The 24,925-nt window shown below is 43.4% G+C and overlaps 1 protein-coding gene across 6 annotated transcripts in view; it reads right to left on the bottom strand.

Moving 5' to 3' along the window:
- tacc2 (transforming, acidic coiled-coil containing protein 2) overlaps positions 1–24,925 on the bottom strand; it is a 49,362-nt gene that overhangs the window by 14,196 nt on the left and 10,241 nt on the right. For 2 of the 6 annotated variants that reach the window (XM_019266260.2, XM_027276809.1), the window contains 3 exons: positions 17,189–23,545; positions 15,793–16,380; positions 11,341–11,643 (listed from right to left, as the gene is read on the bottom strand). In XM_019266260.2, coding sequence (XP_019121805.2) covers positions 11,341–11,643; positions 15,793–16,380; positions 17,189–23,545 — 7,248 coding nt within the window. Of the gene's footprint in view, positions 1–605; positions 1,129–5,701; positions 6,269–11,340; positions 11,644–15,792; positions 16,381–17,188; positions 23,546–24,925 lie in introns of those variants that run through there. The other 4 variants (XM_027276814.1, XM_027276818.1, XM_019266269.2 and 1 more) reach the window with 4 other exon arrangements.

The following is a 24,925-nucleotide window of genomic DNA, read 5'->3' as shown; positions in this document are numbered from 1 at the left end:
TCTCTCCTTCAGACACAGCATACATTTATTTCCCAAGTAAGCAGTTCTGATATTATCAGTGGGATTTATAGTGCAAATATACAGATTATATAAAAAATATATATATACAGATTCAGTAGGAGCAGTATTTTATGTGGGTTTCATGTAGGAGTGCTATTTCCTGAGGGGTGTATGCGTTTTAAAAATCCCCAGGCTGGTGTGTGTTTCTGTTTTCATTTCATATAAACCTTTATGGCTACAAATGAAACTCTGAATCTGCAGTGAGGTGACAGATAATGGCACCTCTGAGACACAGAATTACCCCACCTCGACACACATGCAACACCCATACACACACAAGACCACCCCGAGATCACCGCTATGAAATAGACTGAGGGAGCACTCAGCCAAAAACAGAATGATCAATTTCTGCATAGCAAAAGGCTGTAAATAAAAAATCACAATGTTGTCATCCTAAGCATAAGTAATATTGATTGGTCTTCCTCAGCACCATTCACACATCCACATAGCCAAGCTCACCAGACAACCTGACTTCCAAGGTCCATGTTCCATTAATCAATGTATTGTCTTACGGTTTGTGGCCCCAGCCTCCCGTCCTGTCTCACCTCTGTCTGACCGGCCCCTCAGCAGCCCTGATCATGTTGTCATGACGTGAGCCCCAGGAGAGACGCCGTAGGAGCCCAAAAGCCGGATCTGAGCCTGGGCTGTCCCCATCTCCTGCCCCTCCTAGCAGTGTGTCCCATCCCCAGCGAGCCCACTGCAGTGGAGACAGAGCCTGCCACGCACTCACTGCCATGGCTGCCGGCGGGCTGCACCTCTCCGCACCACAATGCTGCTGTCTGACACACAGTAGACGCCCACCGCCTCTTCCTCTGGTAATGACTAAGACCACCAGATCCAATGTTTCCTCTGCCTTCTCTCTTTTTCTCTACAGTTTAATATCCTCTCTTTGTTTCCAATCTTACAATCTCAGTCCTTTCACGTTGCTCCTCTTTGTCATCTGTAGCCATATCAGTCCGTCTTCACCCCTCTCAGGTAGAAAATGATGCCTCCCAATCTAAATGAGACCGGCTGCAGAAGCCCACCGCCTGCATGCTGTATATTCTGGCACTCTCTCCCCTCCCTCCCTCTCTCCTAGCCTTCATCCCTCTACCTTCCTCACTCCCTCTACCTCTCTCTCTCTCTTGCTGTATCCACACAGAAGAAAAGGAAATCTATTTCCCACCAGCTAAACCTGTTCTGATAAAGCTAGTTCCTGCATCACCATTGCATCTGATATATTTTGTCTCTTTATCTCGGTCCTAGTGTCATTTCTGCCTGAATGCATTAAGACAATTGACATACTTTTTAGTCAATGCAAAGACACACCCAGATTTTGTTCTACACACACATGTCTTTTGATAACTACTGATAAAAAGATATTATTTGCTTCTCCAACACATTCCAGGGCAGTAAAATTAAATGAGTCTTTCACAATAACAATATAAAACAGTAATGAAAAATGCAACGCCTAAAGCAAACTGTGCCATTACTCTGGACCACCAACACACACAAATACAAGAGCATAGACGGGAGACAGGAGAAGAGATGAGGACACTCACGGTTATATGACACCTTCAAGTCTATACACTATATTGATCTGTCCAGTCTATAGGGCTTCACCTCGAGGCATTGCTGAAGATATTGAGAATCCTGTGGGGGTCCTTCATCACAGACACATGGAAACATGGATCAAATAAAAGCCTGAAGCATGAAATACATAAGGGCCTGAAACACCACCTAACCATCAATATGGCCAATGCAAGAAAAAATCTGAGCTGAGACATGAATGTTTTGAGAAGCCTGGTGATGAATATCTTTTGCTGTCATAGTCAATATGTTCACTATCCCTGGGGTCAAATGACAGAAGAGATGGAGGCTCCACTTAGCCAGCAATATGGCAGGAGTAACACATTCTTCTTACAGTGCAATGTACTACATTAACAAACTAAATGAAAAGTGTTACCTATTTATCACCTTTTTATACATAAGTCTGACTCTTCTTCAGATCAAAAACCTCAAAAACAACTTCATTACTTTCAGGGGTGTGTGATTCAAAATGAGACAGCACATGGCCGAGCTGTAATCTCTGTGAGGGCCCAGTGTGTCCCAGCAGGATAAGACTGGTCTGCCTGGAAATCCATCTGGATCAGTCACTGGGAACCAGGATCATAGTGTCAGATGGTCAGACAGGCAGTGATGCAGACAGCTCCAAGGACAGGCCCCAAATACAGAGTGTAATGTATGTATATACCACACCAAGTTTAATACATGGACAAATTCATCCACAAAGACCTATAATACATTTTGATTTGATGTTTAGCTTTAGTGCATAAAAGCTGCTTCTTTGAGAATAAATGGAAATAAAACTGAAAACAATGAAACAATATGGTAATTAGGGCTCATTTCAGTGTCCTGATTATGTCCTTGCAGAGGATGTTTTTCATGTGACTGCAAACACTGTGTTGCTATGGTAACTGGAGGCTGTTGCCGCCATATGTTCCACCACAGCGGAAGTAAAAACAGAATGGCTGGATGCACACAGTCCAACACACACACACACACACACACACACACACAACTGAGGCTTGCCTGAGCATCAAGGTCTAGTTAGCTGTTTTACATAATATAGAAAATAAAGGCACATCGCAGATTTATGAGCTGCTGCATCAGCATCGTGCTGCTCACAGCCCATGAAGTGGTTGGAAAAGCAGCATCATTTTTTGTTTATTCTATACTTCTATTCCTCCCAGTATGTTTAATATTGATCATCACATTTAAATAAAAGGCATCTAATAGACATGAAATCATACACTGAAAGGGGTGCTGTAATGAAAGTAATTAATAAGCTGAATGCTTTAATCTTTAGGACTTCTTATGTTACCTAGCTGCAGACAAAACATAAGGGAAAAGCAGCATGTGGGTGAGCAGTCAGGGTATGGTAATGAATAGAAACAAAGAGAGCAGCAGTTAATAGCAGCCTTTCACAGGCTGAGATGACTGCCTGGAGATAGAAACTCTGCAGGACGAGGCACAGAGACGCTGCATCTCAGACAGCCAGACGTGTCTCTGCTTCCAGCCAGCTCTAACTCAGCCTGTCTAAACAGCTGGAGGGAGCGCCATCCCCAGCCCTGGGGGGAGAGGGCGAAACCGAGCTACACCGACACATAAACCTAACACCACCTGTCTGTCCGACATATACATATTCTTCAAAACGAATGAGGCTAAATGTGATGTCACCATTAAGGAGTGATAAGTGGCAACTGGGATTAGATGAAAGCTGGTGGAAAAAAGAAGACGAAGGGAGGGATGAATGGAGGCAGGCTGCTGGCTGCTGGTCTCCAAGCAGCTGTGTGATTAGCCTCAGTGCTGCATACTCCCCCTGTCACCTCTCTGCTAACACCCTCTCTATTTGGACACATATTATCTTTCACTTTCCATGTTTTCTTAGCCATCCCTTCCCTCTTGACTGTTTTGAAGTATCAGGTTGTGATGTCCATTTAGGGGAATTAAACAATCTGTCTGTCTGACAAAAAGATAAATACCAGCAGCTTAGATAAAGTGCACTATGGGGCAGTTCAATACACTATAAATCTATCAGGTACTCTCCATTACCAAATGCCAGTAACAAATCAATGATGAATGAATAAACTGTATCAGTTAAATTAGATTTTATCGTCATGGTTTTGTGACAGGGACTGACTAATATAATAACGAAAGTGAGTCAAATCATATAATAATAAAACAGGAGTTAATCTGTGTCTGTCCTTTATTGTATGCAGTCTATGGTGACTCCTCTAAGGTAGAAATAATGAGTCCAACAGAGGGAGCTCCTGTGCCTTTATCCCCCTGGTGAATGAGCGTCTGGATATAAAGCATTACATCATATCCACTGTACACCATAAGAAACACCACAACAACCTATTTTCATTTCACAAGAGCCTCTCCAGTTTCCATACAGATGTTATGTGGTGGACAGGGAGTGACGTCTAGATGAGAAAAGAGTACAAAGCAGCTCTGTCCTCTGCAAATGATTCTTCAACCTCAGGAAATCTTCATGGAGAATCACTCTGCACCTTCTGCAGGTCATATAAACAGAGAAGAGCGTTTTTCTCCAACCGCGGATGTCTTGCAGTTTTTGATGTCAGCTCCAATCAGGACAAACCTCCCACCCCCCTCTGAATTTGCTCTCCCTTTGTCCAAGAAAAGCCGCTCGGTCTCAAAAACAAAGACTGAGAAAAAAAAGGGTGTCAGACTACGATAATCTATATGTGTAATACCTCATCTAGCCTAATCTGAGACTTTGACTGCAAGCAGATGGCACATTATACAACAACAGGCCAGGGCTGTGAGTCAGAGCAGCAAGGAGGGGGTTAAATATTTCTCCATTTTGATGATGAGATGAGATGCTAGGTTCATTCAGATTCAGAAGGAGAAGGAGACAACAACACAACCTAATAAATAATAAAATAAGCAGTCCCTTGAGCATTACAATAATTCAGTCCATGACCAACACTTAACACTTCCATATTAGAGCCCTACAGTGCTTTGATGTGTGAATGCTTTTGACAGGGAGTGAACTCAGTAAAAATCCTACTTGTAATGGTCTGGATGGTGGACACAGTGCTTCTTATTCTGCACACCTGTAGGTAAAAACAGCTACTATCTCAACCGTCCTTTAGTAAGAGCACATACTTTCCTGCTGGTATTTTTATAAAAGCCCTCTGAGGTCTGAAAACTGCTTCATCCTATAAATCATTCATTTCTAAATTACAGATGACACATACACAGATGCATCCACTCCATTTCCCTTATCCCTCTCCTCTGTTTTTCCCCAGCTTCTTGTTCCCCTGTGCAGTCGTGTGTCTGAGATATAAATAAAAGACAGCAAAGTGGAGCACTCTTGCTCCCTCTCTCTCCCTCTCTAACTCACGCTTTGTCTCATCCACTGATATTCCTGAGTTATCTTCTTCCAGCGTGTTCTATTTCAACAGCGTCACCAGCTCCTGCTCCCAGCGCGTCAGTCTCGTCCTCCTTCACACGAAACAAAACATCACCCCACCAGCCTCCCAGAGGCACCTACTGCACTCATTGCCTAATTCTGGTTCCCATAGGCTCTCCTGTAGCACTATTGTGATTCACACATACTGTACTGTAGTCGAGACACGCTGAAGCACATGTGCCTGCGCACATGCGCCAAATCTCTCATCCTTATTTACATCACAAAACCAAACAATAACAGTGATGACACGCTCATCACTTGGATTTTACAGTGTGATGATGAAGGCTTTATGGCTCAAAACATGGATTGAAGGAAAAAAACTGATCAAAAGCTGAGGGATGTAACAGAACACAATGTCTCACAGAGGTGTTTGTCAGGCTTCATTCGGCAGCAGTAAACATCAAGCATACCCATAATATTACTTATACGTGATGGGATTCTGCAAAATAAATCACCCTGCACCCACAATGAACATTTATGTCACACAGGAGGCCACTTTGAAGCCATGAATAAATAAAGAACAACATATAACTGCAAAGCAGAAGCAGCTGGAGCTGTACTCCAGATGTGCAGCTTTTAAATAAAGTGATTGCCTTCATTTTCATCTGTTTTGTCACAACTCTGAACACTGAGCAGGAACGCAGGTTAAGTCAAACTCACATGTGTTCTTGAGAGGGACAGGGGGTCTGTCCTTGCTCCATGGACTCGTTGGCTCCCATCCTCGGCTAGCTCTGCCCCCTCTGCCCCCCCCTGCCTGCTCCTGTTCTCCAGCCACCCTCCACATCCACCTGCTCTCCCCACAAAAACGCCTTCTCCTTTCTCCCTGATCCTTGCAGAGGAGGTGAGCACTGGCTGAGCTTACTGTGCTGCAGTGCAGAGGATGAGCGAGTCCTGCGCGCATCAGGAGGAAAGCAGTGGATGATTCAGGGCTCCTGACTTTATGCACGGCATCCCTGAGCCTCTGCTCCTCTACGGATTGTGGATATTCCTGCTTCTCATCTGGTGGTAAAATGATGCAACACGGGGAGGAGTAAAATCTCCAACAGCAAAATGTCTGGAAGAAAATAATCCAAAACCAACAGGACAAAACAATAATCCTGCTTTCTTGCTGTCTTGCATGAGTGTCTGAAGTACCTCCTGTTTGGCTGCTGATATCGCTGAGCTGTGTTGCTGCTCTCACTGCCTCCTCCCCCCTCACTCCTGCACTCTCTCCCCTGACTCCAGCCTCCTGTGCCTTTAAAAAGACAAGCAGCTTTTTCTCGTCCTATGCAGGGGAGCCAAACAATAGCAGACCCCCAGAACCCCTCTGATTAACAGGCGTTTTCTCCTTCATTCTTTCCACTCTGACCATCCCTCTCACAGAAACCATACATCTCCACTCTGCCTTTCTCTCGCCATGATGCCCCTCTCTCACACGGTGAGTTGTATCGTGAAAATGACTGGGTGTTTTTTTGCCTCCTTTTCACACAATGGAAGCTTCCAGCACTCAACGTGGCCAACCAGAGCGATGCCTGAGGTAAACAATAGACGAGTATGTGTGTGTATTCTTCAACTTTGACTCTATTATATTCTCTTCCTTTCAAACTCTGTACCAGCAACCAAGAAAAAAAACAAGAATATCATGTCAGATTATCTTTTCGGCATCCAATAAATATATATAATACAATATATTATATTAAATAATATCTATATTTATTTCTAGCTGATCTATCTTCACACGGAAGGTTAATATAGATATTACTAGATATATAATATATATACTCTCTCGCTCTCTATCGATAGATATATCAGATCTATTCGATATCTCTCTCTCTTTGCTGTACAGACAGTGCCCAGCTTAAGACTGTCTACATTTCTAAATTAATTTGGTCTTTGTGTTGAGTCCCTGGGCAGCAGGCCGGGTTGGTGATCTAATTTACTGGCACTCTCATCAAACCTTGAATTGCATTAACGATATTCTGTCTCGACGTGACTTCCAGCTTCTCTATTCTTTTAGTCATCTGTGTGTGACACACACGGAGTATCTGTCCTGTGGGATGGAAAGAGGAGCAGGAACAGGTTCTACAAATTTCCCATTGATTGTCAAGGAGCAATGGGAAAGAGAGGCGTGGGGAATATGAGAAGAATAAATCTATTGTGCAGTCATGGGAAAGTGGGGCTCACTACAATAGCAATCCCAGCCTGAAGCACTTGTACTTACACAAACTTTTGCTGTAGGTTTCAGGTGTCGTATCTTTGCCTATGGGAACTAAAAACACTGAATGAAATGTAGAACATAAAACCCTGTATCCAACCTAACACCACATTTGAAAAAGGGGAGTGTTTGCATGTAAACATGAAGTCCATTAACTGATGTTCACAAGGAATTTTAATGTGATCCAGTGTCGGATGGGCCTGTTGGTCGATGAGTCACACCCCGAGGGGACAAGTAAAAATGCTGCCCACTCACAACTCCCAACACAGCCCCCTGCTAAAGCAAAATATTGATTGCTGCTGCTACTCCACAACCTCCTACCAGTTCAAAGATGTGTCTAGGGCAGCAAAGCATGTATATGCAAAGTGCAACTTCCTATTTTATTGAATGGCCGACAAACATCTTCTCTGTGTTGCTAATTTAAGACTCTGGCCTGAAGAAAAAGCAGAGATAAAAAATTTAACAAACTCAGGCACTGGAAGATGTGGATGTGGCAGTTTTTTTCTGAAAGATTCATAACGGTGCTCAAGAGAAATCAGGGTCACTGCGATCCACATGCCTAGCCTACAAGAGGGTTTCAATGTAATAGCACATACCTCTACACAGATTGCAATGGTGCAGAACAAATTGTGGTTTCATGGGTGTGAGTTGAAGCTTAGTGGGAAGGTTTGTAAAACATTTTTTAGTTCAGAACATGGGAGTGGAAAAAATCTCAACGTACCTGTGAAATGAGCTTTGGTTCCAAAACATTATTTATAGAAAGGGTGATTTTTAGTAGCTTTTTGTCGTTGGTCTTGAAAATGCTAGTCAGAGATAGTGACAAACTGAATATTGAATGGAAGAGTTTCAATTTAAGATTTTGATGGGTCCGGTCTCAAAGATTGCCAAAGGCTTATATTACTCAAGGAGAACAAACACTGTGCCCCTTCGGCACAGAAAACCTCAAAGATCCAAGATTATTCAAACAACCCTGAGCAAGAAAAAAAAAAAAACAAACCTCAGTATAGACCACAAAAGAGGGGACCAAGTTCTACAGCAAATTATAGGTGCTGACTTAGTGTGATAACAAAATAGAAAATGAAAGACACACAATGACAGTGTGGCTGATCAGAGCCAAAACTCAATGGTTCATGAAAAATCCAGTAAAAAGTCTGAGAAAGTTTCTGACGAGAACAACACCAAATAATATACAATACATGTCAAAAAGTCCTGAGGCTAAACTGAAAATGTGGTTCTATTTCTGAAAGTCAAACACAGTTATATATAGGATATAGACTTTTAGTAAAACATGAAATTACTGTTGCTATATTTAAGTCAAACATCACTGCTGACACAGTTACGACAAAGTGGGCCACCTTCTTCAACTAACAAAGCAACTCTGCAAGTGCCAAGAAAGATGTGTTTTGGGGAATCCTGGTTTTAGATATTTGTGACAGGATACTCTGCTCCTCTGTTCCTTCTGCTGATCATGCAGGGTAAGAGCCTGGAGCTTCGTTTCTCACCTGCCAAGGAAAGGCTGCATCGCTCCTGTAAACAGTCACTCATGGGACTAATTTCCAGAGGCTGTGTCTGCAAAACATCCACTCTCAGACCTCATCTGTCTGCATATTTCGAGGATCAGTAGCATTCTCTTTGTATCATGAAAGTCGGTGACAAAAGCAATCAGTGGAGTAATCAGGGGAACCTCACAAAGATATATCCGATGAAACAAAGGCTCAGATACCCATCAACCCATCTCAATTGCAAATATGTGATGTGGGAAATAATGAGGAGTACAACTATTTAACAAATACAGGTAAATAAAGGTAAGCTGCTCTATCTAGCTTTCTGCACAGCCTCAAAGAGAAGAAAAATAGTTACTAGAAAAATCCCGAATTAAGAAGACATGGGAGACAAAAAAACAAGGCACGCCTTACTTTTCAACTGTCAGGGATTTGTCTTCATGACATAAAGTCTGTATATAAAAATGTGTGGGAGTCACTGAAAGATTGATTATTTTTAATTAGTATTTTTTCCAAAACGGAAGCCTGCCTTAATTTGCTTTTTTTTTCCACAGAAGGATTTAATTATTACTCATGCAGTAAAAGATAAAATCTGTTCAGTTTTGGATGACGCAGGCCAATTATTTAATGTCTAGCACCTCTGAGGGAGTTGCTTTGTCCCTGCAGGGATTGATACATCATCACTTTATTCCCAGTAGAAGATTGATGTTTGAATGTTTGAGTATAGTTACATATACCGATACATATACCTGCACATATGTTAGCAGAGCTGTACCTCTGTGTGTCTGCAGGCAAAAGAGACAATCTGTGCTATCCAGTGAGAATATTTAGACCATATTATTGTGTTGGTGCACCACTGCTATCCTCTTTGATATTATAAATAATATAACAACACTACACTAACATAGCTGTCTCAAAATCTGGTCTTCTCTGAGCAAGGGAGTTGTTTAGACAGGTAGATATGATCAAGTCATGAGCACATTTGTATAATTCCACACATGAATATAGACTAGTAGAGTACAATAGATTTTTTCTGTTTGACGTTGATGCATAGTGACATACATGGAATATGGTGTGTTTTTCTTTCATATACCTGCAGCATTCAGACAGCAGAGTGCAGAGTGCAGACACAGGCTGGCAGTAAAACATGAACACTGGACTCTGTGAAGGGAAAACACCCTCTGCTGGCTGTAAACAACAGTACACTGTGAAAGTGGCTGAGTCATTCCCTCTTACAAGTCTATGAAATAAATTGCAAAGCCAGGAAGGACTGCAGAGGAATGTTAAGCATTATCAGTGGGGAAGCTGTGCTGATAGCAAAATAATGGAAGAGGAGCATTTAAATCTAATCAGCGCTGTGAATGAAAATTATTGTGTTCATGCCATAACTAAGGCGGTACACACCCAGCTCAAATGGCAAGAAATGAGCCATAATAAACCAAGTGGTTGTGATGGAGCATTGTGGGCTAATTGTGAAAAGGCTACTACTTTATCCTGTAATGTTCAAAAGATCCACACATGAGCATTTTACCCTGATGCCTTTGCTGTATGCACCATTAACAAGCCACAATTATACAGTATGTGTTTGAGTTTCCATGACCTCTAAGTCCATACATTAGCAAATCTTGTTTCCTATGAGTTCATGTGGTAGATGTGCATAGCAGTTATAATTAGTTGCAGACAGTTGCTCTGGATTTCACAAAAAATGCAACAATGCTGTATGTGATGTATCTGTCTATGGTGAACGCTGTCAGTTCCTTATAGGAAGAGTTTAAATACATTTAATAGGCTGAGGTCGATACCACTCTCATCTCAATACGCTAAATATGAAGCACGAGCCAGCAGCTGGTTAGCTTAGCACAAAGACTGGAAACAGAGGGAAACAGCTAGCCTGGTCCAAAATCCACTTACCAGCACAGATAAAGCTCACAAATTAACACATTATGTTGTGTGTGTAAGAGAAGAGCAGCAGAGACGTTACTGCAACCAGCCAAGAAATCGTCCAGCACATAGAGGTAGGCAGATTTCGTCTGTTTTTTGTTTTTGTTTGTTTGTTTGTTTGTTTGTTTGTTTGTTTGTTTTTTGGACAGAGCCTCTGTTTCCAGTTTTTTTATGCTAAGCTAAGATAAGCTAAGCTAAGCTAAGCTAACTACCTGCCCGCCTCAGTTACATATTTACCATGTAAATGGAGAATTATATCAACCTTGTTACCCTTTTCATGCAAGAAAAAAAACAGATCAAACTATTAATTTAAGCAGCATGGATGACTGCATTTACACGGGTTCCTCTCTCTGTTCAGGAGCTCTGAGAATCGACATCAACAAGGTAATTCAGCGCGCCAGATGTCGATTTAATGCTGACCTGAACTGGGGTTGAAAGGATAAGGACAGGGCTACTTTTCTTCAAGCAGGCTAAAGGGACTAGTGTCAACACTGGATACATCTACTGAAATGTTTTACTAACCTAGCAGAGCAGAGGCACAAAGCACAACTCACAATTCATTATGTTTTTTTTAAACACAACCAAACAAAAAGGATGAGTGTTTCAGTGAAATGGTCAAATGAATAGGTTCAGGAACAGTGACAGTCAGGTAGAGTTCATACCTTAAAGGGGGGTGACAGGGTGCAGAAGCAGGGCAGTGGTCCTCACGCTGGTTAGTAGAAGGTACAGGGGATGGGGCAAGGGCTGTATGAGGAGGAGGGGGTGGAGGGAGATGGGGAGATGCAGGTGGGGTAGGTACAGCTTCAGGTGTGTGCCTCCCCGGGGGTGTGGGAGGAGGAGTGGGGAACTCGGTGGTGTCGTGGAGGTGAGGAGGGAGGGCAGGCAGGAAGTGGTATTCGGAAGTAGGAGGCGGGAGAGAGGAAGGATCACGGTCACCTCTCTCTGCCTGCTCAGCGTGGGAGGGCCTGTAGGGGAAGGAACGCAAAACATCAACAGACAGTACAAAACGAGAAGGCCAAGTATGGCGAAAACCTCATTTCATCTGAAGACAGACTCTATTTTCCTCTATATGAATGAACCATGATGGAGACTTACCTCAGAGCAGAGAAATATGTCGGACTGAGCTCTGTGCAGTCACCTAAACCCAGTGGTGACTTGAAAATTAAAGTGCTCACGTCGACCATTCTAAGAACGCTTCATTTAAATCACATGTACCTGCTCTCTTCAGTCCCCTTACATGTAAACCTCTCTCTGCCCTCTGTGATGAAGTTGTCTGTCTGAGGGTGTCTGGCTCTGTCATCATTGGCCACCTGGTGGAGTGGATTTGGCCTAGATCCAGGCCCGTCTTATCAGGAGCAGTAGGCTTCTCTAATCTGACAGGCAATGCGATGGACGCCCATGCAGCTGTTCCCCACTTGGGGCATGCCTCCTGTTTAGCTCTAAAAATACCCCCAGTAGCTTCTTCTGCAGAGTAGACATTTACAATACCTCCATCAGCTAAAGCACACTCATGGTATTCAAAGTCAACTTGTCTGCTGAGCTGCGCTTTCCTAATGTCTCTTCCAGCTCATTTCATACTGAAAATGAGCTGTTATTCTTCATCTCTCTCTCTCTCTCTCTCCAGTAAAGTCACAGCTTAATAACATTTAATGAGGGCGTGTGCTTTTCTTAAGGGCGTAGCAAGTAAAAGTTTACATCTAGCACGGGTCTGCTTTCTGTCATTACATTAGAAAAGTAAAGAATTGTAGAAGTGGTGCAGGATGGTTGTATGATGAGAAAATGTCCTATAATTCCATATCTGAATTTTTATATGGTCCCATTCCTCTCATTACAAATCCTCAGTCAATGCCTTACACCCACAGGCTAAAGCTATACATATGTCAGCATCTGTGGCCAACTTGGCACATGCAGCCTGGAAATAGAAACAACCAAGTCACAACATAGTCTGAGCAAACTGTCATACGACTCGCTGCGGCCTCCAATGATGGACAAAAGCTGCTCTGCAGCATAAAGAAAAACAAATCAGGCTAGAGACAGATCACAGATAATAAGATTACTCTGGACACTAGGGGAGTGTGGAGTGTTTACTAGTTCAGTGGCCTTTATGTAGAGATAATATCAGCTGACACTCAGATTAACAGCTGGACCTTTCCAACTTGGCCCTTCTTCAAGATATGATGCGTATGAACAAGCAAGAAGCTTCATTACCAAAACAGGATGAATGCAACAAGTTAGAGAGGGCACATGTGCTCTACACGTCAGTGTGGTTTTACTCTTGGCATTAACACCTGGAGGCCATCCAGTACAGTTTTTTATTGTTGGTAATTCAGCAGTTTGCAGGGCGTTACTCAAGGGCAGCTCATAAGCAGTTCTGAAATCCAGAATCCAGATTTTACAAAGCCGGTCAAGCAAAACATAGTAGTCATTTTCTATCACAGTCTAGATAACAATACTCGATTTTCTAATGTCCACTTTCATTAGTGAGTATTAAGTAAACAAAGCTGACTTTGCCTGTACTGTACTCAGGGCATACACATTTAGTGTAATCTACGGGAACCAGCTGGACACGAAAGACAGCAAGTCCAGGCAGGGTGTTTAATGATAAACAGAAGGTCGTAAACAAAACCAGCTGAAGGTACTGAGAAGTGTTTCTGTTAACGCTGTAATGATGGGAGGACCATTTCTGTTCTGCAACCAGCAGCTAGTTCATACTGCCCCGACGCTCACACACACAGACCACACTGTGTATTAAAACAGCATACTCCAAAAATTAGCCACCAGTTCTCCACTGCCACTACTGAGATTAGACAGGATTATCATTTAAAGGCAGTCTAGTGTGGTCGAATAAATGACAGACACGAGATTATCCACTTCACTTGCGCCAGCAAAGTCATATGAATTTACCATCACCATGGCAACTAATCTATTTACAGTACAGTGTGGGCTATAACACATCCTACTTCCTTTTTACTCCAGAAAGATGGATGAGAACTATCCAAACATACCAAGCTAAAGATTCACAGACATTCCCATGAGTATATTTGGCTTTACAAAAAAATGTTTTTATTGTAACTAATTGTGTTTTCAGAAGAAATATTTTTCATAGAACTTTTAAGCCAATTTTGGTAATTTTAAGAGTCTACCATGCCAACAAGATTTTTGGAAGACATGCAGCCTCCACATCAAGTAGGGGAGGGAAGGCACAACATGCTCTAACCTGTTACATTTTTTAAAGTACAACATACAACATTTCGCAACTTTGCTCCTTCGTTTCCACCTTCTGTCTCTTCATCTTTCTGTTTGTCCCTCCCCTTAGCCCATCTGGTGAGGTCAGCAGAAGCAGAGCGTAATTAGCACTAGTTACCTACTGACCATCTGCTGCATCTACCTGAAGGGATTTAAACACAAGCACACACCTACTGAAGACACAGACACAAAAATATAGGGCAGCTACTTGTCAACTCACCCAGATTTCAGCCATGGAGGAATCCATCATACAACTTCAGATCTAACTACTCCAAGTGATGGAAAAGATTTTTGCTGCAGCACTCCAAAACACCACAGACAGTAAGTGTACGTCCCAGTCCTTTCCGCCGTCTGTGACTCTGACTGACTCTGTCATACACACTCATGCCGCAGCACATGCTCAACTGTTTCTCTGAACTCTGGCTTTTGTTCCACTCTGTCTGGTCTGTGCAAATGACTTCAGTGGGGCTGGAGTGCCTGCCCAAATTCCTCCCACTACAGGCTTCAGTTCACAAAGCCGCACAGACTGAGCAGGACAGACAGCTAGGACAGCCTCTGGGAGGGCGGGGAGAAAAACACATGCACACACACATACACACATCATCGACCATGCAGTCACATTTTTGTCCCTGCCACACATATGCAAGTGTAACTTTATCTATTGATGAATCCTATAGTAGAAATAGCACTATCACTCCTCCTCTACTCCTCCCCTACTCTGAACAAACCTTTATGTCTCCAACAGCAGTGATGAGACAAGTGTTGTGACTGACAGGCGGCAAGTGCTACTCTGGCATGTGGGATGACTCCTGGGCACGCAGCAAACAGCAGGAGAGGAGTCAGGAGAGAGTGACAAATAAAAGAGATAACTGAGGAAGTTATCTAAAGCTAAAGCTGAGTGAATATATATATATATATATATATATATATATATATATATATACAATATATACTTATACACCATGAACGCTCCAACAAGTTTTTCAGTAAAATAACGACATACAAGGAAAGTTAGTCTAGCTAGAGCTAGAAAAAGCTTAAATAAATACTGCTCACGTGGAGGTCGAAAGTAAACGTCACACTATTTTACTATGTGTATTTAACTTAGTCAGGAGCTTTAACAACATAAAGGGTTCACTGCCATTACATCAAGCAGCATAAATATGTGAGAGTCATTCATCCAATGAGAGACTGTTGAACTGACTTGACGCCCTCGAGGTGTCTGAAAGCCAAACAAAGCCACCAAGGGGACTATCTGTGCGCATGGAAATCCATTTTAAACGTGTGACAGGCAGAGCTGCTGAGCTGTAAAGCACATGCCCCACTGGGAGTCCCCGTTTTACAAATAAGTTAGCTGTAATAAAATGTCTCGGATACATCAATGTGATGGAAAAGTTATGATTTTAAGAAAACTACCAGGTCTAAAAGGTCACATACAAATCATTCTGATCATTCTGGTTTCCTGTTGGAAAACCAGACAACCACAAAATTGCCACTTTCCCCATAAACCTGTTGTTCTTAATGGTAAAAGGCTACAATCCTTAGACTTTAGTCAATTGAGGATTACGAGGACATGTTTTTTTAAATCCAGACCCTAAAAGACAACAGTCCCTTGGCAACAGTCTTAAAGGGAGACATTACTTCATGATTTATTCAAACTGGTAAAGTAGGCTTTCACTGGAAACTGTAGACATCAGTTCATAACCTGCCCCATATCACACAGACAAATGATCTGTCAATGAAAATTACACAGCCCACAGATCATATTCATGAAAACCAAAATGATTCTGAGATGTAAAGATTAACCAATATCACTGTCAAATGCAAATGATTGTGTATTAATCTAAACGTTTTACAAATATACTCACCAGCTGTCCTGTAGCTCCTCAACAGGATCCTGGATTGTTTCAGCAGTTTTCTCAGCTGGCACTTTAAATGGCTCCTCGGGTTTCTCCACTGGCTCCTCTGGCAGCTTCTTCTCTGGTTCTACAGACTCTGTTGTTGTTTTTGTTGGTCCTGGTTCTTCATTTTTCAGTGGTTCTGGGAGCTGTAATGTGCTTTTTGTTGGTTCTAGGAGCTTGGCTGGCTCCTCTGTTAATTCTGAAGAAGCTACTGGCTGTCTTTTTGGTTCAGGAAGCTCTTCTGGACGCTCTTCTTCTTTCTTGGTTGGTTCTGGGAGCTCTACTTTCTTCGTTTCCTCTGGGAGCTCTACTTTTGTGCTCTGTGTTGGTTCTCGGTGCTCTACTGTTGACTGTGTTGGATCTAGGAGATCTGCAGTCTTCTTTAAAGGCTCAGGAAGATCCACTGGCTTCGTCACAAGATTTCGAGGTGGTATCTCTGTTGCCTTCTCTGCTGCTTGCTCCAGTGATGGGATCTCCTCCTGTTTCAGAGGAGCAGCTATCTCCTCAGTCGGAGTAAGAAACTCTAGTTGAGGGGACTCCAGAGATGGGAGGGGTCTGGAAAAACAATGCAAGAGAAGAAGGGGGTTGGGGGATTTGTTGTTTAGTTTACAGCACATGCACAAGTAATGACAAATGTGTGTGTTTGTGTGGGTATTGGGGCTTGGGGCTTGTGTCGCAACATGGGTGTGTGTGTGCTTGTGTGTGTGTTTACTGTAGGTATGTGTGTGTTGTTGTTGTTGTTGTTGTTGTTGAGTAATGTGAGAAAAGACTCATTCTTGCCCTGGAGAACAGGAACGATGTCACAGCTGATGTCATCCTTTGAATATAAAGGCCTGCATTACTTCCATTAGACTTCAACAGGCAGAGTCATCTGACCCAAGCTCGAGTCAACACAAAGTGCAGCTCTGTGTTTACCTCCTCATTCATATTCATTGTCACACTGCTCTCTGTAATATCACTCCAAACTAGTCCAGAAACTGCAGAAAGCTACGAATATTCAACAACTGAGAGAACATGCTTACAACCCATGGAAATATTCATATAAATGAACAGATTTGTCTGTTTAGCTTTAGTCGTAGCTCAGATTGTTGAGGCTGGTGACACAAACCCAAAACAGGCTGCACATGTGCTTTTCTCTTTGTGTCCGTGATGTACTTGAGCAGATGACATGTGACAGCATGCTAACATGCTACTTTGTGTAACACACTAAGGGGGGAGCCTGTGATGACCTCCACTAACCTGTGTCGACACAAGACATTTATTGCCCTCATCATGGTTTAATCACCCTGTGTGCTCCTCTAATCTCTTAAGACATTTTCTCATATAATAATTTTTAATAACACACACATGCTTTTGTGTTTACCTTGAGGTTTCCACTGTATTCTTTTCTTTACTCTGAGAATGGGATGCAGCTTCTTTTAGTGCTCTTATCCAGTCTGTATCTGGCTCTCGGGCTGGACCCTCTGACACATCGGCAGCCTCTGTATTCACAGACACTTGTTCAACAGGTGAGATGCAGGTAGGAGCTTTTTCAAGTGATCTCCCCTCAAACTGGGAGGCAGCAGCGATGGGGTTGATCAAAATGTCATCTTGGGGCATCTGATCATGTGGTTTCTCGGTCTGGGTAGGGGCTGTGGGAGCAGTCAGTGCAGAATCTTCTGGGCATTTTGCAGAAATAACAGATGGGACTATGGTAACGCCAGGAGTTATATCAATGTCATTTTCTGTTGCCTTTGAAAAACCATTGTTCCCCTCAGAGTGACAAACAGTAGTCTCGGTGCTGCTGTGTAACAGGCCACTTTCACAGATGTCTGAAACGTTAATTGATTCCAAGCCACTGTTGTTAGCACTCCTGCTTAGATTTACGACCCTCTGTTTTTCCGTTGTTTCATTGTTTGGCTCTTTTGTCTCATTTTGTCCCTTCCCCTGGCTGCTAGCTTTCTCTTCGACCAAAGCTGCTTTATCTCCCTTTATGATCTCCTCTACATCAGAGCCTTTTATGGCTGTTTGTGCTACTGGCCTGCCTTGTGTGGCTGAGGTTATATTGGAGCTTTGTAGCTCAAGAGAGTTGCACACTGTATCCTGAATATCACTACCTTTGCTTTTCACAGCCGTGACAGAACTGAAATCCATTTCCACAGTTTCTGGTTGCCCAACAGGATCTGGCAGAGTACTCGATGTTTTTGTATGAATTTCTTCAGCCTGGTTTGCTTTCGGAAAAATGTTTGTATGAATGTCAACACTATCTGTACTGACCTTTGAAACAGAGTTTGGGAAAGGTGATGTCTCACATTCCTGCAATGCAGACTTAACAGGCACAGCAATGTTTTTTAAGGTCTCAGGTTCTCCATGTTGGTCTTGACAGGCAGCTGATAGATTGCTTTTTTTCTGACCTTTACCATGCAGATCACTGTCTAGCATTAAATCTGTAGCTGACCCAACTATCCCTAACCTGGGGCTTTTATCCTCATCCATCCCCTGTCTTTTCTCACCTACATGAGAGCACACTGTTACTATCCCCGTGTCCGCTGAGGCATTTCTCTCAGCAGCCCTTCCACTCTCATTTAAATCATTGGCAAGGTGAGACAGCACATAAACCCTGTCAGCTCCCGGTGCAGCTCGTTCTCCATCTCCCTCGCCTTTTTCTAGACCTATCACTCGTTCATTGGCACTGCTGTCATCACCTGTCAAGTCATCCCTGCTTCCTGACTGACACAAACTCCCAACAGAGCCATCTCCTTCCTCTGCTACCACTTGTACATCTGAAACCAGTGCTTGGGTCTGCCTGACCTGACTATTAGTCTTTTCTTCCCCCTCTAGACAGCCACCTGACAATTCCTCTGTGGGATGTCTGGATCCCAGACGTTGCTGCTGTTGCTCCTGTTGCTGAGCAAAACACTTTGGATCTGTTGTGGACTGTGATTGGCTAAGAGCCACACTTAAATCTGGTGCCGTGTCACTGTCAAAGCTGCGTTCCAGTGTTGCTGTCGTAGTTTGGCGCAAACTCAGGTCATAAACAGTCTGAAGTTCACTACCAGACTCTACCTCAGCACTTAGCATGTCCTCAGATGACCCGACAGGTCTGTCAGACGATAAGGCAGTTGTCTCTTTCAGGCTTTTAGATGCAATACCACTTTTCTTTTCTCCTTCCTTCTTATCTCCTATTGGTAATTCAGTCTTTTGTACTTTATGTTCATGTGGTGGCTGCAGGTCTCCGATTTCCTCTACAGCCACTTTATCTAGCCCATTACTCTGCTGTGGTGTTGTCACTGTCTCCCCTGTCTGCAGCTTGCTGCTGTCTGCTGTTTCCTTTTTATTATCCATTGTTGGCTCTTCAATTTGTTTCTTTTCCTTTTCAAACAGCGCAAAGGTTTGATCTCCAATCTTGTGTTTCTCTTTTACATTGTCTCGTTTAATTTCATCATATGCCTTGTTGGTAGGCAGATCAGAGCTGAGTGGACAGCTGACATTATTGAGGTCATCCTTAATGGATGCTTCAAAAACTCCAGGTTTATTGCCAGTGGAGTCTGGCTCGGTGTGAGATAGAGAAATTATATTATTAGATCCACCCTTTGCCGGTACACATAATGCACCACCAGGCTGAAATGGAGGAGACAAATTTTTCTCTTGTGAAAATGGAATATTTACATTATTGACCGCAGAATTTGTACGTTCAGCATCAGATTCCATAGCATCATTTCTGTCCTCCAGTTTTGGACAAGTCTCATCTGCTTTAACATTAAATTCACTGTCCTTTGCCTCCTGTACTAAAGACATCTGTGTCATTTCTGCTTCCCCAGAGACTTTGGTGCTGTCACCGTCAGCACTGCGGTTATCTGTCTGCTCAGGAAGCGAGATATCACAGTCAGTAATGAACTCCAAGTGACTCAACATTGGGCCAGGAGGCAGCAGCGTGAAAGTAGGATTACTGGCACATTGCTCGATAACAGGAATTGACTGGTCAGGCGCTGTCACTTCTGGAATTGATTCATCCTTTGTCAAATCAACAGAGGGTATTGTGGACCCTTCACTAGCCTTCACGGGATCTGTGGTAACTGCTCCACAAGGAGGTGCTTGATCGGATTGGGCGGGAGGCTGACAACTGGGGTCACTAGGCTTCGCCTGAAGAGAGGCTGTGCAGGTCAAGGTCACAGTTTCAGGTTTTGAACTGGTGTCGAGGTCAGTAGAGAGCTGCTCAACAGGTAACTCAGTGACATCTTTTAAAGGCTTGCAGGTAACATCGCCAGCTGGCAACACTGAACATAAGGAAGTTGGTTGGTTACCTTCTTTTTCTTCAACAATGACAGTAGCATGACTTATTAAAGGTGTCTCCTGAGGCTGGCAAGACTCAACTTGTGACTTAACTATCTCTTTTTCTTTTGACAAACAAAGGTTTACAGCAGTGCTCTCCACCTCTACTTGCTTTATCTCCTTTGCTGTCACTTGTTCAACTGTTAGATGATCAGAATTAGAGATGGCACTTTGTGCTGTTTGTAAAAGGTCAAAACATTCTTCATTACCAGTCTGATTCTTCTCAGTAGGACAAGGAGGCTGCTTGGTCACTGACTGTAAATCCACAGTGTTTGTTTCCAAGGTAGCTGACTCATCTATGTTGATGTTTTCCTTAATAGCTTTAGTCACCGTGTCTCCTTTATCCAACTGGACATCTTTCTGGGGCTTTGTTAAGTCAGCTGGGCATTTTGCTGGTCCGTCCTTTGTAGGAGCTGCATTTGTGAGGATTTCTGGCTTCTTTGAGTTGAGGAAGTCTGGGAAGGTGTAGCTGGCTTCGACAACAGGATGGTGCAAACTCTCATGTACAGTTAATGGAGGCAAAGAGGCGCAGTCCATGGTCGTCATCGACATGTTCCTGAGATCCACAGAGGAACTGCCCTCTTGTTTCACAGTGTCCGCAAAGTGAACTCTGTTGTTTCGTACACTGCTGTCACACACGTACACACCCACTTCAGACATTGCAGGGTTACCTCTATTGCTCTGAGGCTGGGCTTGGACTTGGAACTCAGATGCACTTTGGGCTGTCCTGGCTTCTGATGTGCTACTTTCAGGTTGGACCTGTTGATAGTTGCTCACTTGTTGCTCGGCTGGGATTTGTTGCGAAGTAGTCAAAGGCTGAGGTGAGTTTAAAGACAGGAAGACTTGGCTGTTGATTCCCTTTGTCTCTGTGCTGGATTGTTCCAAAGTGTGTCCCAAAGACAGTGCTTCGTCTGAAATCAAATTCAGTTTCAGATCAGCCCTTACCACTCCGATTGTATTGCTGGAGCTCTGCTCAGGAAGAGTGGAGAGAGGTGAAAATGCTGCGCCATGCTGCTCCTGGCAGGGGTGAGAGAGAAGGTCCTTTTCAGTACAGATGCTCTCAGTGATGGTAGCAATAGGCTCACTCCAGCCCTGTGACTTCAGCTGTGACTCGGCAACATCGATGGGCGGACACGTCTCAGTCTCGGCTGATGACACCCCACTAGCAGAGCCTTCTGGCTGGCTGAATGAACTGTGCTCTCTAGCCAGCCCTCCTTTCTTTTCCACCTCCTCTCCCCCTCCTCCTCCTCTTCCTCCTCCTCCCTCTCCTGCTCCCTCCAATCCCGCAGCACTGTGATCCTGACAATCAGGACCAGTGAGTAGTCCAAGGGGAGATGTATTGATATAGGCTTCTAACCGGAGTGGCTCATTTTCTCTGGCTCCCTCTTCAGCTGGCGAGATCTCTGTGTCTGCACTGCGAACGGTTGCCTCTCCCGGTCCCTTCATTTCAGTCTCAGCCGAGTTGTGTGGCATTTTACTGCTGCAGCTTTCTTCAGATGCAGTCTGTCCCTCTTTGGCTGAGAATGCAAGTGAGCGTTTTTCCTGTGAACAGATTAATGAGAGCTGAGGAAGGCTGTCCAGGAGTCCTTCTTTCACTCCCTCTGCAGAGCTGAGGCACTTTTCTATTCCTCCCGAATGCTTCTCTCCTACTGCTTTCTCACTCTCAATTACGATTGCTACAGTAGCTAGTCTCTCCAATGAATCACGCCTCACGCTTTCTCCCTCTCCCTTGCTTTCTATCACTTCTGGCATCGTGGGTGTTGTCAGTGGCAACGCAGCAACCACCACTAAAGCCTCTTCAAGGGCACTCTCCACGCCACTCTCTCCTACACAAGTTCGACTGTTGGAGAGTGGGCTTCGATTTTCCTGTGTGAGTATCACTCCTTCTGAGGCAACTATACCCTCTTGTGTTTGTGCATCTGAACTCTTATCAGCAGAAGCAGCTGGATTGATAACTGTAGTTTGGACACATGTCATGGGTGTATTTTGGTTGTTGATGACACCCCCGGTTGCATGTTGCTCCCGCTGTGGGCTATCATCTGAACAGTGATCCGTGCCACATGGGGTATCCACATGGCTGTGATTATTTGATTGATGAGGCTGTGAAAGATTTTGGCTGGACACAGGCGAACAGGCCAAGTCTGTAAAATGATCCAGCCTGCTTGGAGAGGATGATAGTGGAGGACTGGAGCTGGGTTTTCCCCCGGGACTCAGATGTTGCTTGTCGTCAAATCCATTATCTGGCTGTTCCCCTAATATCACAGCCTGAGTATCTCCCTGAGACACTGATTCTACATTTGCCACATAATCTGTGTGATTCCCCGCATTCATAAGTGATAGCACCTGTAAATCATTGTCAGGTTGCTTTTCTGTCTTTCCTTTCTGTTCAGCCTCTGTGTTCTTTTTCTTCTTCCTTTGTTTCTTTTTTTCTTTCCTCTGTGCCTTTTTGTCTTGCTCAGCCTCTTTGTCACTTGGCAAATTCATCCATTTGTCTGTTTTTGACTCCCGGCCCTCCTCAGTGTGACTGTTTGCTCCCATCTGTGTCTCTGACTGCATCTCTGAAAATGCATCTTCATCTTCTAACTGAAGATTACTACAGTCCAGTGTTTCACATACTGAATCATCTTTCTTTACAGTTTCAGCTATACAAATGTTAATACTAGACTCATCACTATAATTTTCTTCCTTTATGTCTACAGTCTCTGTTATTGCCTTTGTATCTTCCTCCTTAATTAGTGTCTTACGTCCAATAATGCCATTTTCCTCAGTAGCTGCATTAGAGTCAACATGTTCCTCTCTACGATTGTCGCTCTGCTCAGTGAATGCAACGTCTTTCTGAGTTTCTTTAAATGAATTTGTTGCTGTTTCTAATTGCGTATGTGTGGGTGTTTCCTTTTGCTCATCTATCTCTGTTTTTTTTTCTGGTTTGATCTCTAGACATTTATCCAGGCTCTGTTTAGCTTTAATTTCACTCTCCATCTCTGCTGGCCCGTCACTATTCTCAGCACCCAGTATGTAACTCCTAAAACTAAACACAACTATATCCTTCTGACTGTTTGCTGCCTTACTGTTTCCGTGTGTACTCTTGTTTCCATGGCCCCCGTTGCTATGTCCTGGTTGGACTACGATTGGAGGCAGAGGCGATGACTCATTGCACTTATTAACCATCACTTCTCCAGTTTTTTTCCCTACATCATTAACCGTCTCAGACATGGTGCTGGGTGGCTCTGTGGAATTCAGTATGCCCAGTGAGGCCATTTGCTCTTCACATTCCTGGAAGGCTTCTTGGAGTTCCCGGTCTAGGAGCAAGGATGGGGGAGGGGTCGGGGGTCGGACATCCGGGTAAGGTGTGGCAGAGGGCCATGGTGACTGCTGGGCATCTGTGAGAACTGGGTCGCTGTCATGAGGCCTGAGACGAGGGTAGGGTGACAGAGTTAAGAGTCTGGACTGGCAGGCAGACAGCTGGTCATTCCACGATGTCACAGAGCGCTGCTATTGGCAGAACAGAGGCCCATGCTCAGACACTGCAATCGATGCGATATGCACACACTACACACAACTGTGCTCAGGATGCCTATTCTGAAATGTTCATTCCCCTAAAAGTATAATACCAGCTGTTTATAAGCATATGGTTGTTAATGTTGTTGTTAACATGCAGGTCTGTTCATACACACTAAAACAAGTGTTTTTTATTAGGCATTACACTAAGTAGAACCCCAGAAACAACCCAAACATTATTTCCCTATTTTTATGTCTCAATTCCTAATTGTACCAAATCTTAACAATAAAAACTAGTTTTATAAAGATCATTTGGTAATAGTCGGTTATCGATGCCTCATATTTCTCATGCAAATGTTTAACCGAGACATTCATAGAAGCATGAATGTAAAAATACTACTAGTAGAAACTACTAAGAACTGTAGCAGCATTCAGATCCAGTCAGGCTGTGATTGTGTATACTGAGAAATACAGTCTATTCCATCAATACTCTTTTGGTTAATTTTTGATTACTTTTTTATATAAAGAGAGATAAGAGTTTATTAAACTGTAACTGTAAATGCCACATGAATGTTACACAAATATGGGAAGGTAATAAACAACCTTACACATGCTCATACTTGTGCACCAAAACAACAAACCACCTCATAAATCAGATATCAAAGCAGTGCTTTGCAAAACACACCCTACAATACAAAGCTGGAATCATCATGGTAGAGAGCTTGGAGTACATGCCTTCAGCAATTATGCTAGCTTTGTGCCATTCAGTTGTAACTGCTGAGTCACTGCTTAGCCATTAGCCAGCAGTACAGGAAACTGCTCTTGGCTCTATATTTTAAATCCCCACTGAGTGAATAAATCCACCGTCATTATTTAGTTATAAGATGCCCTACACTCTTCCTCATGTCATCAGCTGCCATCCTGAAATCTGCCCCAAGTGCTTATTTATTATTCTAATACAAGCAGCACTCACTATAACAAGAGTCATTATTTATGTCTAGATATAAATAAATAAGGTGAGATATGACGTCACTAAACATCACTGCATGTGACTGGTTAAAACAGGCTCATGTGATGGCTCAATTTCCTTCTAAACACGACCTCTGGCCTGACAACATGTTGCTTACTCACCTCACCGACCTGACACTCAAGCCTGTATCTAATTCACATGTTGGCACTCCCTATTAAAGGGCAGAGCAGCAAAATAAACTAAAATTGTTTGCAAGATGGCAACAAGTTGTTGCCTGTCATATCTATCTGAGGATGAATGGAACATGTGCTCCTGCATTTT

Source organism: Larimichthys crocea, chromosome III (assembly GCF_000972845.2).
Source record: "Larimichthys crocea isolate SSNF chromosome III, L_crocea_2.0, whole genome shotgun sequence".
Lineage (NCBI taxonomy): Eukaryota > Metazoa > Chordata > Actinopteri > Sciaenidae > Larimichthys > Larimichthys crocea.
The sequence above is the reverse complement of the archived record's forward strand: the minus strand, read 5'-3'. Positions and strand labels throughout refer to the sequence as shown.